Source organism: Sarcophilus harrisii, chromosome 1, assembly GCF_902635505.1.
Source record: "Sarcophilus harrisii chromosome 1, mSarHar1.11, whole genome shotgun sequence".
NCBI lineage: Eukaryota > Metazoa > Chordata > Mammalia > Dasyuromorphia > Dasyuridae > Sarcophilus > Sarcophilus harrisii.
The window spans coordinates 361924530-361944751 of NC_045426.1; the positions used below are offsets into that span (position 1 = coordinate 361924530).

The following is a 20222-nucleotide window of genomic DNA, read 5'->3' on the forward strand; positions in this document are numbered from 1 at the left end:
TAAACCACTCTAGTACATTGCCAAGGAAACCTCAAATGGGTTCACAGAGAATCAGACACAACTGAACAACAACGATAACTAAGGACTTGGATTCTACTGCTGGTTCTACCCCAAACTGCCTATCTGATCTTGTTTAAACTATTTACTTTTTACTGGCCTCATTCTTCTTATTTGTAAAATGAGTAATATGACTTATTAGGTGAGATTGTTTCTGACTCCAAATCCTGTTAACCTTTTCATAGGACTTCTTAACCTGAGATCCATGAAATTGCTTTTAATTATATTTGAATAATTGTATTTCAGTAGAATTGGGATTGACATAAAAGGTTAAGAGCACTAGAATTAGCTTTACACAGTGATACATACTTAATATCTGTGCTAATTTGGGAGGTCAGACATAGTGGATTGTTTTAATTCAAATGTTCTGAGTTACAACAATGCCAATGGCAGCCATGATACTGGTAAATATTTAATAGCTGACTTCTTGAAAGGAGAAAATACACTTTTAAATTTAATCTGCATTATTAAATTTTCCTTTTCTAAACAATCAAAACAACAAGCTCTAATTCATAGTATTTGCCCATTACTAAAGTATAGATGCTTAGACTGAAAATTGAACAATCAGCTCATCCAAGCCAGCTTCAGCATATTACCTGAAAAAAAAAAAAAAAAAAAAAAAAAAAAGCACCAATATGGGGAAATACCAAGCTGCCTAAAGGCAAACCCACCTAAGTTAGACTCAACTTGGGTTCCCAGGTCTGTCAGCAGTGGGATCAGGCTGTGGCACTGAACTTCCAGACTAGATGAGATAGGGAGCTCCAGTTTCAAAAAACAAACAAAAATATCTACAATAGTTATTTAGTGCCCATTATTTTTCTTTTTTAAAAAATTCTTAAATATTTTATTTTTTTCCATTTACATGTAAAAATTTTTAGCATTTGTTTTTTAATCTCATATTCAAAATTCTTTCTTTCCCTTTACTCCTCATTAAAAAGGCAAATAGTTTGATATAAGTAATACATATATAGTCACAAAAAATATTGCAAAGGAAAAAAAATCCACAAGAAAAAAAAGAAGTATAATTTGATTTTCATTTAGATGCCATTAATTCTTTTTCTTGAGGTGGATAGCATTTTTTTCATCATGGATTCTTTGGAATTGTCTTAAATAAAGATGTTGCTGAGAATAGCTAAGTCATTAACAGTTATTCATCATAGAGCATTGCTGTTACTCTGAATGCTGTTCTCCTGATTCTGATCACTTAACTCTGCATCAATTCATGTTAATTTTCCAGATATTTCTGGAAGCATCCTGTTCATCATTTCTTAAAATACAGTGTATTCCAGTGCAATCACATACCACCATTTGTTCACTGTTCTCCAATTGATGTACATCCCTTCGATTTTCAGTTTTTTGTAGCCACAAAAAAGAGCTGCTATATGTATTTTTGTACATGTTCAGCCATTCTCCAATTGATTCCTTTAATTTTCAATTCTTTGCCATCACGAAAAGAGCTGCCATATGTATTTTTATACATGTAGGCCTTTTTCCTTTCTTTTTAAAACCTCTTTGGGATGAAAATCTATTAGTGCTATTGCTGGATCAAAGAGTTTGCACAGTTTTAAACATTTTGGAGCATAGTTCCTAATAGCTCTTTAGAATGTTGAATTAGTTCACAATTCCAGGTTTCCCACATCCCCTCCAATCTTTGTCAATTTATTTTTATGTCATATTGACTAATCTGAAAGGTATGAGATATTACCTCAGAGTTGTTTTAATTTGCATTTTTTTCATACAACTAAAGACAGTTTTGATATCTTTGTCTGAAAACTGCCTTTGATCATTTATCAAGTGGAGAATTGCTTGTATTATTATAAATTTGACTCAGTTCTCCATGAGAAACCAGGCTTTTATCAGAAACACTGACTATAAAAATTATTTCCAAGCTTTCTGTTTTCCTTTTAATCTTGGCTACACTGGCTTTGTTTGTGCAAAACCTTTCATTTAAAGTAATCAAAATGAATGATTTTATGTCCCATAATACTCTCTATAACCTTGTTTGGTCATAAATTCTTTTTTTATTTATATATCTGACAGGTAAATTATTCCATGATCCCCTAATTTACTTATGATATCATCCTTTGTGTCTACATCATGTACCCATTTTGACCTTATCTTGGCATATGGCATGAGATATTGGTTTTTACTTAATTTCTGCCTAATTGCTTCCCAATTCTCCCACTGTTCACCCCATCTTGTGGAACACCCCACCACATTAGTGTTATTAAACCTGAATATTTTCCTACTGCCTCTTTTCCTTTCCAAGGCATGACCTTAAAAACAAAAATTCTGATTTTTCTCCAGAATGGATTTCCACTATTATATTTTTAGCTGTTGCAGTCAGTTACAAATTTTATTTAAAAAATCTCCCTGTAAAGCTCCCTTTGTGTGGGAGCTTGATACCTACCCCTCCTAGGCATTTTCTCCATTCCCTATTGCCAGCAGTAAGTGAACCCCATCGGCTATTTTACAAGAGAAGTGGCTCAGAATCAATGAGCCAACAATTCACCTTGGGAAGAAACAATACCTTGCCCCGGTCAATCTGAGCTGTCATTGCACATAGGCTTGTAACACAGAGCTCCTATCCTACTGGGCCCATAATTCATTCTTTTTGAGGAAAAAAAAGTTCTATATAAATTTGTACTGACAAAGTCACACTGCCCTGGTCACTGTGTGTGTAATTGGCACTCAAGGAAAGAAACAAAAACTTGACTACAGGAGCAGTTAACATGAGATCTCAGGGGGGTCTTTCTGAGCCAGTGGCATTTTAAAAAAAAAAGATTTTTTTGAGAGAAGAAAACTGCTGCTATTGCAAAAAAAATTTAAACTTCTGGAATGACTTCTTTACCCTTTCCCCTCTCATAATATTTATGATTCGTTCCTTCTCATGATATATTTTGAATTTGGGGTGTTTTCTGAAATGAAGAGCATTTATCTAAATGATGGTACAGTGTGTTAAAAACAGTACTTGATGAAGAGTTAGGAAAGACCTTGCTCCATCTTTCACTTCTGGCATTAATCCTGTATAGGACATCAGGCTTCTCTGGACCTTGGTTTCCTGGTGGCTAAACTGGGGAGAATGCCATCTACCTCACATAAACCTACCTATTGGAAGGATTAAAAGTGAAATACTTTGTAAAGCTTATAAGTATTTTATAAATGTCAACCTCTTTGTTGTTCAGTCAGTTTTTAGTTGTGTCTAACTCTCCATGAGCCAGATATTTTCCTGGTAAAGATACTGGGATGGTTTGCTGTTTCTTTCTCCAGCTTATTTTACAGATGAGGAACTGAGGCAAGCAGGATTAAGTGACTTAGCCAGAGTCACACAGCGGAAGTGTCTGAGGCAAGATTTGAACTCAGGATGTTGAGTCTTCTTGTCTCCATACTTAGCACTCTATGGACTATGGCGCCATCAAGTGGCCCTGTCAACTTCTACTGCTGCTATTACTATTTTCCTCAATAATCATATTTTAAAAATGCATCGGTTTCTCCATTATCTGAATATGAATTATTGACTTTGTAAATTTTATATTCCCCCCTGTCTCCTCTCATCCTCCTCCTCATTCTTCCTCTGATCCTGTCCTATTGGACACTCCTGAATGCAACCTGAACCAGATTAAAATGTAACCCGGAGATATTTTTTTAAATAAATAAAAATACAATAAAGTAGAGAGAATATGAGTATGTGGTTTTGTAACTTAATATGAGGGTCACAAAATTTTCATATATAGTTGAGTACCCTCATTTTTATTTGAGGTTGACCCATCATTCCAAAGCCATTCAATCTGAATAATGCCCTGGATGTAATCTCCCAGGTCAAGATACTATAAGAGTCCTTTATAGTCTGGGGAAATAGTGCCCTTCTTAATTAAACCTAAAATTATATTGGGCTTTTTTGATGCTGATTATATTGAACTTACAGTTCACTAAAAGCAACAAATGAATGACTCTCTAGCCACACTTTCCCTGTGGTGGTGGAGGCATTTTTTCCTTTCTATTTGTATATTTTTTTTTAAACATAAAGGTAGGTCTTTATGTTATCAATATTCTTATTTCACTAAGTGTTCTAACCCTTTTAGTTTCGTGATTATCTCTCACACTGGGGAAAGCAGGGAAGAAATTATTCTGTAGCATGCCTTAGAGAGGGCAGACTCAAGCTCAGCCTAGGTAGCTAGATGGCACAATGGATAATTCATTGAGCTTGGAAGCAGGAAGACTCATCTCCATGAGCTCAAATCTGACCTCAGACGTTAGCTGTGTGATTCTGGGAAAGTCACTTAACTGTTTGCCTCAATTTCTTAATTTGTAAAATTATCAGGGCAAGGAAATAACAAACCACTCTAGCATTGTTGCCAAGAAAATCCCAAAATGGGGTTACCAAGTGTCGAACATGATTGAAATGACCGAACAACATGGTTATCGCTGGCTGGGCTGTTATATATATCTGTTGCTGTATGTGTCACAGCCTGATTCTCTGTATGACTTAAAAACTTGGATCACATCATGGCTGATCTCCACAATTCACAATCAGACAGAATAGGACAGTGTCATGGGAGATTGGGTCTCTGTTCCTGAAACAAGTGCCTACAACAAACCCTTTAGTTACCAAATCTTAATAGCATAAAATCCCAGGAAGCACAACCACTCACGTGTAATCTGTTTCTACTATCTGGGTCATAAAGCCACTTTTGTGGCTTCTCCAGAACTAATTGGATTAGTATAATGATCAATAGCTTTGGAACTAGGTCCACACTGTTTAAAATAGTCCTCTTCCTATTGGATAATACTGAAGAGTAATTAGAGATGGCAGGCCCTGTCACCAAGCAACCATCACAATACCTGTTCCTGGGCATCTTGCCCCTTCATGTGTATGCAGGAGGCCCCCTTTTCATTGTGTTATTACATAAGGAAATAGCTGCCCTGTGTAGTCGAGGACATCCTTTCCCTTTTGTCCTTTTCACAGCTAATAAGATTACCATACTTAATTTTTTTAAGCAATCTGATTTGGTTATAACTTTTCATCCTTTCTTCCTTCCTTGTAAGCACTAACCCCCTTGTCAGTCTTTAAATATATTGCTTCTGCTTAGTCATTGACATTTTTGGTGCACCTAGAACATATTATTCATGTGTCTTGTTTTCTGAGTTTTCTCTTTCTATTTCTCCCAATTGATGATCAGGACAGCAGAAAGTAGAAGTGGTCACCACTACATTGAAGATGAGAAAGGGCTACAGACATGTTGTCTGTAGTAAACATGAAAGCTATGAAAATCTTGTATTTCTATCGCTCAGATTAGAGTTTAAAAAAAATTTGAGATGAATTTCCTCAGTACAAGCAATCTAAACTTGGTTACTTCAAGCAGATCCATGGTGGTATTTTACAATTGTGCTTTTTTAGACATAACTGAAAAGACTTCAGATAGATGTGATTTGCTTTTTTTTTCTTCTAAAACTACTTTTTTAAAAAATCAAAGCAACAGCATTATACTGAGTAAACAATTTTTCTTTTAAACCAAGGTAAAGCAAGATTCAAAAAAACCACAAACCCTCAAACATTATTCAAAAATCTTTATCATTAAAGTGAACTGTTATCAAATTTTTATTCCAGAAAGCTTTGTTTTCTTGTGTTATTTCAGTGACAGTTTGCCTCATGGTTCATTCACTGCTGTGGCTCATCTTTTATATGCCCCAGTCTTTTTGGGGTTGCATATTAACAAAAGTGTTGGTTATATTCACCAGCCCTCAAGCATATATTCTAATCAACTCTTTCTGACAAGAAGCACTTTTCATTTCTTCAGGCAAATGTCTATCTTGGTCGACTATGTTCAAAGTTTTAATGTTAAATGTCATTTCATCTGTTCCCTAGATAGGGAAACATACACATCTTCCCCACTCAATATGATTCCCTTGATGTCTGTTAATACCAGCTGCTTCAAACTTAAAGAAATATAAACTTCCCTTTTTAGCCTTGCCATTATAAATTCTATTAAATAAAACATAAGATTAAGCAAACATTTATGTGCAATTATCTCACTTGTCTCAAAGTTCTCTGACACCTTAAATTATTAAAGGTCACTTCATCTGGTGATCTCAACTACAGGGCACCCAAACTGAAAACCAGAAATAAAGTCTAAGAATGACTAATGAGTAGCCAAAATATTTTGTCTTATAAATTATGATTTAAGGCACTTGTATTACATCATCAATGAGTCTCTCAGGTCAGTTGTTCAATTCAGCAAGCATTTATTAAACACCTGCTTAATAAGGTATCTATTGTATTAGGTATTAGGAAGAGAAAAAGACAGAAACAAAACTATCCTAATCCTCAAGGGGCTTATATTCTACTGAAGGAAGAGGGTGAGGGAGAAGATAACATGTATCCAGATAATTAAATTAGAGACAATTTTTTAAAAGGCAAGAATGCCAATAGTTGTAGAGGTATGAAGGAATACTTGACAGATGAGGTAGCACCTGCCCAACCTGAACTTTAGTTTGCGGTCTATTTTAGATACCATTCTAATGAATTTAGTTATTTAGTTTCTTAGACTGCAACAGATTAGATGAGGGACATGGGGCTGGCTGCCAAAATCAATAACACTGACAGCAGCAAGAAGTGACAGCTGGTAATGAAGGAGGAGAGAGGGGACTACAAAAAACAGAGAAAACAAGTTATTGGGAGTGGAGTAGTGTCAAGTGCAGTTTCCTGAGGACTGTTGGGAAGAACTGTCCCCAGTACTTCAGCAACTCTTGAGGATGCTGCTATGTTCTGCCAGGGGTCTTCAAACTTTTTTTAAAAAGGGGCCAGTTCACTGTCCCTCAGACTGTTGGAGGGCCAGACTATAATAAAAACAAAAACTTTGTTTTGTGAGCCTTTAAATAAAGAAACTTCATAGCCCAGGGTGAGGGGGATAAACATCCTCAGCTGCTGCATCTGGCCCATGGGCCGTAGTTTGAGGACCCCTGTAAGACCTTAGAGCCTACTACAATGATTGATTCAATTCTTAACAAATTCTTAGCATCTTATCTGTGGGAGATGCTGTATGTTGTGCTGATGATACATTCATAAAAACAAAGTTTCTGCTCTCAAGGGGTTTGTGTTCTTTTGGAGAATGAGGCAGCGGGCACAATGTGTCGAGACAAAGAGAATCAGGGGGCAATTAAATTAGGTGGTGCAATGGATAGAATGCCAGGGAGACTCATCTTCCTGAATTTGAATGTGGCCTCAGATACTTACGGGCTGTTTGAGAGAAGGAAATGGCAAACCACTTTAATATCTCTTCCAAGAAAACCCTAAATGCGGTCATGAAAAGTTGGATGTAACTGAAAAACAACTAAACAAAACAACATATATTCAGTGAATTATTGGTAATTTTGTTTAATATTTAGTTCTCTGAAGGGGAAAAAAGTATTCACTGCATACTTCTAAATTTAATCTGCATTATTAACATTTTCTCCATCACTCTCATTTAAACAATTAACAATGATTAACAAAACCCTGATTTGTAGCATTTGTCTTTTTCTGCAGTGTAAATACTCACTGAAAATTAAATAATTGGTTCTCCTGAGACATTTTGTGCTGATTTCAGCATAACCCTCCATATAACCCATTGAATTACACATTTTAAAAGAAACATTGTAGAATATAGTAAACACAAACAAAAGACTTAAAAAAATACAAAACTCTAAAAAATGTAAAATAGAATTTCTTCATTTAATGACTCTGAAGACCTTAAAGTGCTTCATTGACATTATAATGACATTATTGTACAGAACTTTTGAAAACAGATTTGGTAGGTATGTCTGAGTCTGATTAAATAGGAATGTATTCTAAATATATAATTATAGAAAATATATTTATATTTAAGTAAATTATTAACATAGCAAATTTATAATTTAATGATATTTAATTAATTTAGTAATATATTTAATATATATTGATATAGTTTGATAAATTATATATTGACATATTAAATGTTAAATTTAAATATGTGGAATATATTTATATTTTATGTATCTGATTTTTACATAAATATTTTATAGTGAAGAGAGGTATTAGGGTGGATAAATGAATGAGCAAAAAACTAAAAAAAATAAGGGAAGGGATATCTCTCCCTTACATATACACACACTCACTTTTCTCATCTCTACAACATCATAGGCTGTTGAGTTTTCCCAGGCGTTACAAACTGAACAGTACTTAAACTTTCTTTCACAGCAAAAAAACACCCTAGTGGAGAACGGTTTAGTTATTTCATATTTTTATAATTATATTTCAATAGAATTGATTTCCTTTGTAATTCAATGTATTTTACTTTATATGTTTTAAAACATTATTCAGAGAAAGGTTTCATAGGCTTCATCAGACTTTCAAAAGACACAAAAAAGATTGAGCCCCTGATTTAGGGGTTTAGTCATTCTAGGTTCTATAATACATCTCCCTACAGAGTCTTACCATTTAAAGCTTTTACCCAAATGTGACCTCCTGCCTGGTTCCTTCTCCTGCTCACTCCCTTCCCCCTCCTCCCCAGAAAAATTGCAGAGCAGGCAAAACCCATAGTAATTAAGCCAATCCCAACCAAATCCCTTTCCTTAACTAAAATTGCCCATGGGATATTCTCCCTGGGTGGGAACAGGGGTTAAAAAGTAATAGGAAAGAAGCTGGCAGCTTTCATATAAGGTTTTCCTTTTCATGTTACATTAGCAAAAGTTTGCCTCTGCAAGTCTGATTAATTGTGATCTCTGGGCCTTTCCCCTCCTGCAGGCTGCAGAAAATAAATGGCTTCAATTTGGGATGAATACACATTTATTTGCCTTTGACTTCAGAGTTGAAAATGCTGAGGCAGCTGGTGGGTAGTGGGTGGTGTGTGTGATGCAGCCTGGCTAAGTGGCTGTGGTGGGGAGCACACTATGGAGGGCATTGCTAGGAAGGGCATCCTGGAAGAGAACTTCTAGACCAGGCAGAACTCTCAGAGTGGAAGCTTTAGTTAGTTGTTGGAGGAAGGAAATGGAATCTGCTGACATTTAGTTCTCTTTGTTCTGTACCATATTTTATACATTTTAAAGCAAATTTTTAAACTTTGGGTTTCCTGACCAATACTGTATAATCCCCTTAGGAGTGCATTTTAATTAAAGTCTCCATTGGTCTACTGCTTCTATGAACTCTTGCTAAAATTTGTACTCTGAAGGAGTTTCTGGAGATAGTTTTTTGTTTGTTTTTTCTATTTTATTATTACTTTAGGAAGATGAATCAATGGAAAGATGTGCAATCAAAGGACCTGAGTTAGAATCCTTTTTATCCCCTGTGTGACACTGGGCAAGTGTAAGACACTTCTCTGAAACTCAGTTTTTTCATCTGTAAAATGGGGAGAATGGACTAGATAATTTCTAAGATCTTTTCTAGTTCTAAATCTATGATCCTTGTGATTTCATAAATAAAATTTCAGGGACTAGTGTTCCACCTATTGGCTGGAGTGCTTCATGGCAAAACTTGACTAGTAAAAATACTAGAGAGAGATTTGATGGTAATATGACTTTGACCTGTTGAGTTATCCTGGTCAAGCTGTTATTTTTATTCAGGAAAACATAAGATCTTGGAATCTTCCATTAGGAATACACATCCTAGGTTGCCTAGTCTACCTTGCAACCTGAATTCATGAATGAAAATTCATTCATTCATATTCCTTTCAAATTATTGTGAAGTTTCTGTATTGAAGACTTTCACAGTTGGGGAAAATTTCATAGGCAGCCAGTTTCATTTTTAGATTGTGTTGGAATGGCTAGAAGTTTTCCATTAAATTGTGCTGTATTCTTCCTCTCTTTGGCTTCTGCCCATTGGTTCTGGCTCTTCCCTTTGGCGCCAAGCTGAATAAGTCTAATCTTTCTATGTGATGACAATTCCAATATATGGAAAAGTCATCTAGTCAGTCCTACTATGCCCAGCAGAGTTTTCTCTGACTTGAATATCCCTAAGATAAATATAAATTTATCCTCATATTGTGTGTTTTTTAATCTCTCTAGTCATTCTCCAAAATTTATAGAATTATAAAATCCAAGAAGTAGAAGGCACATCAAAGACCATATAGTCGAAATTCCGCTACATTCCAGTACCTGGCATTTGATAAATATTGGTTTCCTTTCTTCCTTCCTCTCCCCATCCCTGCTTTAAGATGAAAAGATAATAGATCTATAGCTGGAAAGGGTTATTTTATAGTTGGTGAAACTGTAGCCCAGAGTTAAATGACTTGTCCAGAGTCAAACAGGTTGTAATTATTAGAGGTAGGACTTGTACCCAGGTTCTCTGTCTTCAAATCTAGTACACTTTATGATTGTACTGTGCTGTTTTCCTCCACTGTCACATGAATCCTTTTATATTTCAAATGAGCTTCATGAACTTCTAAGGCCAACAGACCTACTCTTTGCTGCTAACTTCCTAGTGACAAATGTTAACAAATTTACATTTAACAATCTGGTCTAGTGTTTTGCCAGGAATAAATTTATCAGATCATAATTCTCAAAATTTTCTTTATTGAGAAGTGACAAAATTTGTTTGTCTCTGTCCCTAGAGAATCTCTTTTATGTTTCTCACAGCACCTTCAAGACCACAGAGAGAAATAATGTGTACAAGTTCTGAGATATAATTCATCTGAGCTTATTGACTTGAACTCATTGGCAATTAGGAACTCTCTTCTCAGACCACCTCATTTATCTTGGATCTCAATACCCAATTAACTCCTTTCTAGTCTTAAAATCATTCTGAATAGAGGAGACAGAAACAAATTCCTCTGGGTTTTTTTTTCTCTTTCAGTTATTTATTGCTATTGCCCCAACACCTATAAGCAGTGATCATTTTACAGTTTTGTTCTCTTTTCTCTATGTGACTTTTAAAAATCCTTTTTTGTTTTTTCTTTTACCTGACTCTGTGATTTCACTGATGTGGAAGACTCCTAATGAATTAACTCCTTCCACAAATAGAGACCTGTACCTGCTTTGCAATCTATTTCTCAGAGTCTTGCCTGAGGATAATGAGAAGCTAAGAGATATGCTCAAAGTCATGTGTAAGGCAGACAACTTGGCTGAAGTCTTCCTGACCTGGAAGCTCTCTCTGTATGCACTAAGTTACACTGTCTTTCTTAATAATTTTTCAAAAGTCTCAGCTCAGAATGGGCTTTATCCTTCCCAATCCTCTTCTTACAAAGTGTGTCCCCCTTTTAGAGATGAAGAGCACTGTGCATTTGGAAGGTAACTTGTGTCATTGTGCATTATGAGCTAGAATCCAGGCGTCCAGATGTCTCATCCCCCTCTCCAACTTTCACCTTCTTTCTCCTCTGTTTTTTCCTTCCAGTACTCTGGGCTAGACTTGCCTGACATTGATTTTACTGGAGAAATCCAATTCCTTCTGGCATATAAATATCTTTGTGACATTTTAATGTAAGTTATAAATCAATCTATTGTGTTTATTTAGAAAAGAGAAAGAAAAAGCAACTGCATAGATGGAAGGAATTATGGCAGACATAATAACTTCATTGTAAAGGGAAAAACTGTCCTATCTCCCAAACTTTGGATCTCCTGGAGGTCAATTCTCTTGTAAATTATTAAAGCTATGAAATCCCATCATTTCTCTGTGGCCTTCCTATATTATTGTAATTATATTAGATGGCAGGGGAATTGTTACCAGATATTATCTAAGAAATAGGGAAATTATGAGCTAATTTCAGGGCATCTTGACTTAATGAGAATGTTCTTCATGGAGGCGACTAATATAAACCTTTAAAAATGACAAGTGGGAGATATTGAAATCCTTTATCTGCCAGGCTAGGACAAATCCTTTCTGCACACCAATTCCCATTATCTGACCAAATTGCCACAGTGCTTCTTTAATCTTTTCAGGTTTTATTAATTAAATTTTGGCCATGGACATGGCTATTTTCTATTCCATCTCCAAGTTTAAGTTACAGTTTGGGCATCAGGAATTAACCTTTTTTTTTAAATTCCTCTCCTGAGAGAGGAGGCTGAGAATAATTTATAGTTGGTCCTATATACCATCACCTTGGAGTCCAGAAAAGAACCCCTAGTATCCCTGCCTTCTACCAAGCCCCTAACTCAGTCTCAGCTCCTGTTATCTGGTTTTATTAAAAGTGTGTTATTTCTCCCACATAAATACAACCTAAAGTTTTGATTCCCTACAATTCTCTCATGTCCCATTCTTTTGGGGCAGTGGAGGTGAGGGTGAGAATGGGAATGCAATTGGGGTTAATTACTTGCCCAAAGTCACACAATTAGTATATCTCTGAGTTTGATTTGAACTCAGGTCCTCCTGACTGCACAACTGCTGCTCTATTCACTGAGCCACCTAGCTGTCCTCTCATGTCCCATTCTTGACTTGCATAATGTTCCCTTATTTTTCTTTAACATCTTCCTTGAAAAGCTTCCTAAAAGTGGACTGGGCCAGATAACTTAGCTTTCCCCACAACAGCTTCAATAAAGATCTAAGAAGCTTGTCAGACCAAGCAGAGCTTGCCCACAGGGAGCAGGAGGAGCACCAGTTTACAGCTGTATGATTCTGTCCCTGGAGCTGTGCTGCAGTCACAGTGTGGTTGCAGAGTGGAAGTTGTGGCTGAGCTTAGGGCTGTGTTTTAGAGCAAGGAGTGATAACCTAGTCAGCAGATCTGGCTCAGAGGTGGCAGAAGGGTGTATCCTTGGTAAGGAAGGAAGAGGAACAAATCCAACAGCTGTGGGGCACTGACCCTAGATTGAAGTCACAGATTCAACCCCCATGCTGGTTTGAGGCTGGCACCCAATGGACTAGGATAGGGAACTCGGGCCAAGAGGAAGTCTAGAGTTCTGCCTTTCTGAGCTTACAGTGACTTCTAGACAGCTGACAGAGACTAGGACCACACTAGAACTTCATCCAGGGGTAAACCTGATGTCTTTCACTGAGACCCAAAATGGAGCCAGGATATTGCAAAACTCAGACAGGAAGTCAATGAGCAGACTTTATGGAAGATTAGACTGCTTGGGAATGCACTGCCAGTTTGCAGGTGCTTGGCTGAATCACTCCTGAGGGCCTTGAAGAATATAATGTTTGGTTGTGCTTATTGTCCTTGTTCTTGAAGTGGACCAAAATGGTATCACTGTTAGAGTTAAGTTATATACAGTGTGTTCTACTGCGGCTGTTGTGACCAATACAAACTTAGAATGCTCTGCCATAGGTTGGGTACAAATAGTCTATAAACATTTGGATAGATTCTCCATTTGGTATATCTCACATTTTGAGCTACTTTAATTCTGTTTTGCTCATAGAGCACAGTACGATGTATTCCAGCAGAATCAGCTGCTTGTTTCACTCAGCATCAGTTCATGTAAATCTTTTCAGGTTTTTCTAAAATCAGCTTGTTCATCATTTTTATAGATCAATTAATATTCCATTAACTTCATATACTACATTCAGCCATTCCCCAATTGATAAGCAAATCCTCATTTTCTAGCTCTTTACTAGACTGCTACAATTTTTTTTGTACATGTGGGTTTTTTCCCCTTCTTTATGATTTCCTTGGAATACAATAATGGTACTGCAGAATCAAAGCATATACATAGTTTGATAGCCCTTTGGGCATAGTTCCATATTGTTCTCCAGAAAGATTGGATCATTTCACAACTCCCACCATAAATGCATTAGTGCTCCAGTTTTTCCACATCCCCTCCAACATTTATCATTATCGTGGCTTGTCATCTTAGCCAATTTGAGAGATATGAGGTGGTATCTCAGAGTTGTTTTAATTTGCATCTCTCGAATAATAATTCTAAAGTTCTTAAGAGAGACCTTGAGAATGTATCATTTCCTCTACTTGTCCTGAAGAAAGTTCATCATCAAGACCCCAAGGAAGAATACAAATTAGGATCAAGTAATGCTCTAGTATTCCCTCCACAAAAGTACAGAATCTGATCCTAAAACAAGGTCCCAATGCAAGAATCAGGCTTCTGGGAAACAAGCACATTAATTCATTCCAGTCATTGTGGTCCAGTCATTATGGAAAGCAATTTAGAATTCTGATCAAAAAGTCATTCAACTAAATTGTGGTATATGAATATTATGGAATATTACTGTTCTGTAAGAAATGACCAACAGGATGATTTCAGAAAGGCCTGGAAAGACTTACACGAACTGATGCTGAGTGAAATGAGCAGGACCAGGAGATCATTATATACTTCAACAACAATACTATATGATGACCAGTTCTGATGGACCAGGCCATCCTCAGCAACGAGATCAACCAAATCATTTCTAATGGAGCAGTAATGAACTGAACCAGCTATGCCCAGAAAAAGAACTCTGGGAGATGACTAAAAACCATTACATTGAATTCCCAATCCCTATATTTATGCACACCTGCATTTTTGATTTCCTTCACAAGCTAATTGTACAATATTTCAGAGTCTGATTCTTTTTGTACAGCAAAATAACGTTTTGGTCATGTATACTTATTGTGTATCCAATTTATATTTTAATATATTTAACATCTACTGGTCATCCTGCCATCTAGGGGAGGGGGTGGGGGGGTAAGAGGTGAAAAACTGGAACAAGAGGTTTGGCAATTGTTAATGCTGTAAAGTTACCCATGCATATATCCTGTAAATAAAAGGCTATTAAATAAAAAAAAGTCATTCAACTATGTATTCCTTTTCATCCAAAAATATTTCTGTGAGTTTTGTACCCCAAAGTTAAATTTGTGCCAAAACATTTATAACAATTCTTTTTTGTGTGGTGGCAAAAAACTAGTAACTAAGGAGATGCCCATTCACTTGGGAGTGATTGAATGAATAAATTATGGTATTGAAATGTATTTAATACTATTGTGTTTCAAGAAATTTTGAAAAGAATGGCTTCAGAGAAACTTGGAAAGATTTGTATGAATTGATGCAGAGTAAAGTAAGCAGTATGAGGGAACAATTTAAACAAAACAATATTATAAAAACAATCAGCTTTGAAAAACTTAAAATCACCAATTAATGAAGTGGTTGACCATGATTTCAGAGGACCAATACATGCTACCCATTCTGACATTTATTTTACTTGAGTTTTATTACTAGAAGATTTTTTCTCTTAAATTGGAAATGGCATTTCAGAAAGACAAAATAAATGGCTTTTTAAGTGAAAAAATAAAATAGAAAAAAGTTACTTAAAGTTTTCCAACCTTGACAAAGCTTTATTGAATATTTGGCGACTCGAAAATTTGAACTTTGTTTTCAAAGTTACTTCCATCCCAGTTTGTCATTGATTACCTTTTTGTGTACATTTTAATAACATATATTTAATTAGTATGGAAATAGTGACTAGAAATGGGAATATGAAATTCTTTTCTATGCCAACCTACTTTGGTATACTTCTGTAGTGTTTCACATTTTCAGAACACTCACACCTATTGTCTAATTTGATCTTTGTAATAACTGTGAAGTAGTTGAGGGAAGTGGTAACATTTTTATAGATGGAGGAAATTAAATGCAATGAACTCATTTGTTTAAAGTCACAGAGAAGGTCAGTGGCAGAACTTAGCACAGAGCCCACATTTCTTGGTTTCTTTCCTAGTGGTCTTTCCATTAGATCATTCTCATTTTCTCTCCCATATTAATTAAAATGTGACCAGTACTTTTTCTCCAGAGGAAGACCAATATCCAGCTATGTTAAGCTAATCAAAGCCACTGCCAACATGACAACTAAACATCCCTCACTGAATTCCATTTGACATATAATGCCATTCAGGTTACTAACAACAGCAACAATGAAGCAACAACATTTATATAGGACCTTCAAGTCTGCAAAGTGCTTTCCTCACAATAACCAATCTAGACAGATGGATTCCGGGCATCTGGTCAGATTTCAGTCTAGACTGTAAGAGTTATCTTAAATAAAATCAAGAATTTACTTGGTGCCAAGAACTCTCATGGTCCAGGGGCAAAGACACAGTAAGATATGGAGGTAGAAACTACCAGGAAGATCATATATCTATATATGAAAGGGACTACATCTGATCTAATCCCCTTATTTTACAGATGAGGAGTTCGAGTGCCAGGAAGGCTAACTTGACCAAGGTCACAAATTTGGGGCAAAATTTGAATCCAGGTCATCTTATTCCAGAAGCAGTGATTTTTTTTTAATTTATACATTCAAGCTTCTTGTTATTTGAGGATTTCATGAAGTAGGAGGGTAGGTGCAGTGATCTATATAAAGAATCAAGAAGATGTGATTTGAAATCTCACCCAGGACTTACACAGCTGCATGATTTTGATCACAGATTACCTTTCTGAGGTTCATCTATAAAACAAAGGCTTGCACTATCTGATCTATGGGATCCTTTCCATTTTCCAACTCATTACCATATGTGCTCTTTTATTATCTCCTCATACTCCCCACAACTTAACTGGTAGTGCCTTTTACAGTAATAGCACTGACCCTCTTTTCTATAAATATTCTCTACCTTGAAAATGTCTCTTACACCTTCAATTTCAGGTTTTAGCATCATATGGTCTTTCAGTCTGATTTTAGCCTTTTTTCTAGCTCCAGGCAGCTAGGTGTTTTACTGGCCTGAGACTGAATACCTGTGTGACTTGCAGCAACACACTTAATTTCTGTCTTTAAAAATAGTGATAGTAATAACATCTTCTTCATAGGGTTGTTGTGAGGTCAAATGTATTTGTATTGAGTTTAATATAATATATTTTATATATAATATAATATTTATTATCATATAATAATAAGCTTAATATAATAAGGATATAATAAGCAGTTAATAATTACTTTTTTCTTCTTTTTTCCATCTCCATGCACTCTGCCTTCCCAATAAACTGGACTACTACTTGTTTCCAAAGGCCTTAGAGTACTCTTTTATCTTGTTGCAGCCATGTATTCCAGCATTTCATATAACCAGATCTGCAAAGTTCACACATTCTTAAGAATACTACTTCCATCCCTCTCTCCCATAGCCCAAACTTCTTCCATTGATATGAAAACTATAACTCCCAATATTCCCACGTTAGGCTTAAATCCTTATCCCAGTCCAGTCAGTGCTATGGTACACTGTTCTATTCTCTTGCTTCCTTCAAGATTAAGCTTGAATTCCTCTGTTAATCCATAATATTCTGTATATATTTTATATGTACATAATTGTTCACATATAGTTTTCCCCATAAGACTGTGAGATCCTTGACAATAAGGACTGTTTTTTCCTTTTTCCTTTTCTTTTTTTGGTATAGCACAATTTCTAGCATATAGTAAGTGCTTAATAAATGCTTAATGATTGCCTTGAATGACTGGATACTTAAGAAGAACAGTAATGCTGCTCAGAGCAATGAGCACTGACTTTGAAGTCAGGGGACTTAGGTTCACCTATTATCTTGATACTTATTATTTGTGAGTTTGAGGGATTTACTTAGCCTTTCTTCATCCTTCTCTTGTCCTCATGAGAGAGGCAGATTAGATGACCTCTGATATTTTTTTTACCAAACTAGAGCTAAGATTTTATGAATGTCAAATTATTTCCAGAACAAAGGAGTTGACTGACACAGTGTACTATGCCTGGTCATTCCAAATCTGGAATAATGTGTCCATTTTAGAAAGGATATTGAGAACTTGAGAATTATTAGAAGAGGATGGCCAGGATTTGAGTCCACAAAATGAAGATAGAAAATGTGGTGAGATGAGGAGGAGAATGCTTTTAAAGATGTCTTAAAAAACTGAAATACTTGTTCTGTTTGTCCTCAGAGAGAGAAGCACCAGAGGCAATAAGTAGAAGCTGTAGAGAGACATTTTATTAAACTTAATGTAAAGGGAAAGTTTTAAATGGTACAGAAATGGAATTGACTGCTTTGGGATCCATTGAATTCCTACTCTCTAGACAGTTTCAACCAGTGGCTAGACTTGCCAGGAATGTTGTAGAGGAGGAATCTTTTTCAGGTATGGGTTGTTCTAACTGATGATCCCAGGCTTCTTTGCAACTCTGAGGTTTTGGAATTGTGCCTCAGAACCATGGACAGCTCCCAGTTATCCTTGACTGCAGTAACTATTGCAGATTTTTTTATGTGGCAGAATCCCCTCTTCTAAATTTGGTCATTGACTTAAATATTGCCAAAGACTGAATGAGTTAGAATGAGGTGGATATGCCTCCAATAATAGCTTATTTTATATATTATTCCTCAGTTTACAAAAATGCAGTGTGTGTTTGTGTGACAGTATCTCTGAGCTAAAACCAAACAATTTCAGAAGTCACCATTTTGTAGAATCTGGACTTCTTTTTCCTTTAGTGCAGATAATAATTTTGTTGCTCATAACATGTTAGCCCCAAATTGGACTTTAGAACTGAGATTGAGGATACATCATTTTTGGATCCTCCTGGATTATTTCTGAGTAAAAAGCAACATCTTTCTCACTCCTTCCTCACTCTCACTCTCACTGTCTCTTTTTGTTCCATTTTACAGATTTGAAACTTTTGAGGTGAATAGTTTTGAACAGTTTTGTATCAACTATGCAAATGAAAAACTCCAGCAGCAATTCAATTGGGTAAGCTTCCTATTCTGCCTTTGTTCCAGGCTGTGAGATTGCCCAAAGTCTCTCTCTCTCTTTTTTTTCTTTTTATTATCCTATGTTAAATTGTTTTATCTAATCTGCTCTTTCTGCTCTTGAGGAATACCCCATACTTCTTGGAAGAAGGTCTGAATTTAGGTGACTTACTGTCTGACTTCTCATTATCCTTGCCTCTTGCACAGTTCAAAGTCAGATAGAGTCCAGACTGTTGAAAACCGCATTTAGTAATTTCTATGGTTTGAGCAGAGATTGGTGATTTGGATAACCTGAGGGTAGATCACAGGTAGGAAAATAGAAATTTCTGAATAAGAAATACCCTATTGTTGATCAAAAGCTGAATTTGTGAATTGTTCAATGTTTCCAGGATCTATGGGCACTCAAAATAAAGTCTATTTTAGCCTAAAGAATGATTAATTTCTTCTGGAAAACATAATTCCCCTGGTTTGGGATTCAGATTAAAATTTCACTGAAATGTTCTTTCTCACTTCTGATCCCAGCATGTCTTCAAACTGGAGCAAGAAGAATATATGAAGGAGCAAATCCCATGGACCTTGATTGATTTTTATGATAACCAGCCTTGCATTGACCTGATAGAAGCTAAACTTGGCATCTTGGATCTGTTGGATGAGGAATGCAAGGTAAAATCAATTCTCACCTTGAAATTGTTCTGGTCCCAACTCGTTTTATTCAATTCAGTAGATACTAAGAATGTGCATGCATGTGCTAGTCCGTGGGAACCCAAGGATATAAATGAAATAGTCCCCACCATCAAGTGACTTATATTCTATTGCAGATGGTTTGACATATGTGTTAGGTGAGGAAGGGATAACCTTTTGCCAGCCCTTAATTTTAAGATTTTATCTCTAATTAACAAGCCATTAGAGCTAGAGGCAAGAGTGCACCTGCATTCTCCATTCAGTGAATTCAGAAGTTATGCAGAGCCAGCAGGCGGTGTTCAAGGAGACTTTGATCTAGCTTGTTCAGAAAGCAACTACAAAGAGAAACAGAAGCTTCCTTTTCCATATATGCAAGACTGGGGGAAGGGAGGTAATGTTCACAAATAGTCCCTTTCCTTCCTTTTATACCAAAAATGAGTTACATATCTGAATCGTTTCTCTAGCACCAAGAAAGAATCCAGAACATCTGGACAGAAGTGCTACAGAGAATAGGCACTCCTTAAGTGTCAGGACGCTTCTGCATAGCTTGTGCTGTACTAATGGATGCTATTAAGAGAATCTATAAATTGTTATTGTGATATTTACTATTTTGACAAATTTTTAATATAATTGGTTTCCTTTGTAATCATATTTTTTTCATATAAAAGTATTTTTTAAAAAGATTCATAGTCTTCACCAAACTGATAAAGAAATCTTCAACACAAGAGTTTAAAACCCCAGCTCTGTGATTTCTTTTTGATGAGTCAGGGCTAAGCAATGTGCCAAGAACTTAAAGCTGCTGACACAATTTGAGGTTTTTTGTGTTTATAAACAACATGCTGCACACAGACTCAGCCATTATACAGGTATGTACTGTGATGTCATCCCAGAAGGTCTTGAAAAGGAAGTTCTTAGCCTCCCACGTACTCCTGTCT

The 20222-nt window shown here is 36.0% G+C and overlaps 1 protein-coding gene across 2 annotated transcripts in view; it reads left to right on the plus strand.

Moving 5' to 3' along the window:
* The window catches only part of MYO5B (myosin VB), a 497816-nt gene that overhangs the window by 302321 nt on the left and 175273 nt on the right, over nucleotides 1–20222 (plus strand). For both annotated transcript variants that reach the window (XM_031945960.1, XM_031945961.1), the window contains exons 11-12: nucleotides 18526–18607; nucleotides 19129–19269. In XM_031945960.1, the coding sequence (XP_031801820.1) occupies nucleotides 18526–18607; nucleotides 19129–19269 (223 nt within the window). The remainder of the gene's footprint in view (nucleotides 1–18525; nucleotides 18608–19128; nucleotides 19270–20222) is intronic.